The 1,470-nt window shown below is 53.3% G+C and overlaps 1 protein-coding gene across 1 annotated transcript; it reads left to right on the plus strand.

The window, feature by feature from the left end:
* Positions 1-954, plus strand: Osi20 (DUF1676 domain-containing protein Osi20). Its single transcript, XM_076903202.1, has 2 exons — positions 1-556; positions 707-954. The coding sequence occupies exons 1-2, from the start codon at positions 1-3 to the stop codon at positions 952-954; spliced, it is 804 nt and encodes a 267-aa protein (XP_076759317.1).
* Positions 955-1,470: the final 516 nt, after the last annotated feature.

The following is a 1,470-nucleotide window of genomic DNA, read 5'->3' on the forward strand; positions in this document are numbered from 1 at the left end:
ATGCGGATGTTCGTAGCGGCAGTGACGATCGTGTTGATGGCGGGAAGCTGCCTGGCCGGCCAGGACTTCCTCTCCAAGTCCCTGAACGAGTGCATCGCCGCGGACTCTTGGGTGTCCTGTCTGAAGCACGAGGTGCTCGGATACCTGGACGAGAAGCTTGGTACAAACACGGAGGCCAGGTCGTTGGACACCGTGGACGAGGCGATCGTCGCGAGGACCTTCAAGTATCTAAAGAGTTTCAATTATGGGATAGACCTGCCGTTCGTCGATGCTAGTCTCAAGTACAGGCCCAGCAGAAGTCTGGCCGACTTGGACGTGGAGTTCAAGGGGAACGAAGTCGCCACCAGCCAGGCCAGAGGAATGCTGAAGAAGAAGTTGCTGCTGCCTTTCCTGTTGCTCTTGAAACTGAAGTTGAAGGCTCTGATGCCCATTTTCGTCGCCATCATTGGATTGAAGGCTCTCAAGGCTCTGGTGCTCTCGAAACTGGCGATCCTCCTGGTTATCGGATTCATCGCCGTGCAATTCTTTAAGAAGGGTGGAATGATGATGCCTATGGGTACGTATTGCGATTCACGTTTCGATAAGCGTCGATGGGGGGTCAAAAATTTGATTCGAGAGATCGCCTGTCAAACGTTCCAGAATTGTTGCTCCGATTTTTGATCGCGCGACGAGGAAAGTGAAAAGAGTGAAATCTTTTGTGTCACAGGAATGTCGATGGAACCAGCCACACCGCCGTACGGAGCTATGCCCACGTCCACGAGTACCTACGATCCGCCAAACACGTGGGACGCAAATGGACCGTATTCTCGCGTCTGGACGCCAAGCAACGGTGTGGAAGCCCAGAATCTCGCTTACTCGTACTACTCGCCGAACAGCGGCTCGAACACGTACTCCTCCTCGTCCTCCTCGTCCTCCTCGTCGTCGACGAACCCAGGCAGCTCGACCAACTACTAGACCGTACGATTATTATACGATTCCACGATTCATCCCCCCGCTACCCCTGATTAACTCATGTTCTTTAACGACGGATCGATCGTTACGATCGAGAGACCAAAGAGACGCACGCCAAATAACCCCGAATCACAATGGATGAATGGTCGATCGTTGGTCAGCGCGTGTCCACGCGATCGATCGATCGAAGACTGTCGGTCATTCGAGCACTGGACCTCGCGGCGGAGGAAAGTTCTATGGTTTCGTCGAGTAGACGATCGTTATTTATTTAGAGAACCGCGGTGAGAGGGTGAATTTGTCAGTAACGCGAGACTTTCGAGGATCGTCGACTCGACGGGAGGATGGAACTTTTCGATCGTTCGCACGACGACACGTGTACGCGTTGGTGGGTAATCGGTCGAGTAGGAAATCAGAGGAGGAGACATAGAGAGGAGCGTTTGAGAACGGGAGGTGGAATCTCGAGGCTGACTCGAGCTTCTTCTCTTCCACTATTCTCTTACGAACGCCAGGGCCTTGTTG

The sequence above is a fragment of the Xylocopa sonorina genome, chromosome 10 (genome assembly GCF_050948175.1).
Source record: "Xylocopa sonorina isolate GNS202 chromosome 10, iyXylSono1_principal, whole genome shotgun sequence".
Classification (NCBI taxonomy): domain Eukaryota; kingdom Metazoa; phylum Arthropoda; class Insecta; order Hymenoptera; family Apidae; genus Xylocopa; species Xylocopa sonorina.

Coding starts and splice junctions, on each gene's coding strand:
- Osi20 (XM_076903202.1), top strand. CDS start 1: ATGCGGATGTTCGTAGCGGCAGTGACGATCGTGTTGATGGCGGGAAGC. Junction 557..706: donor TGGAATGATGATGCCTATGG/GTACGTATTGCG, acceptor TTTGTGTCACAG/GAATGTCGATGGAACCAGCC.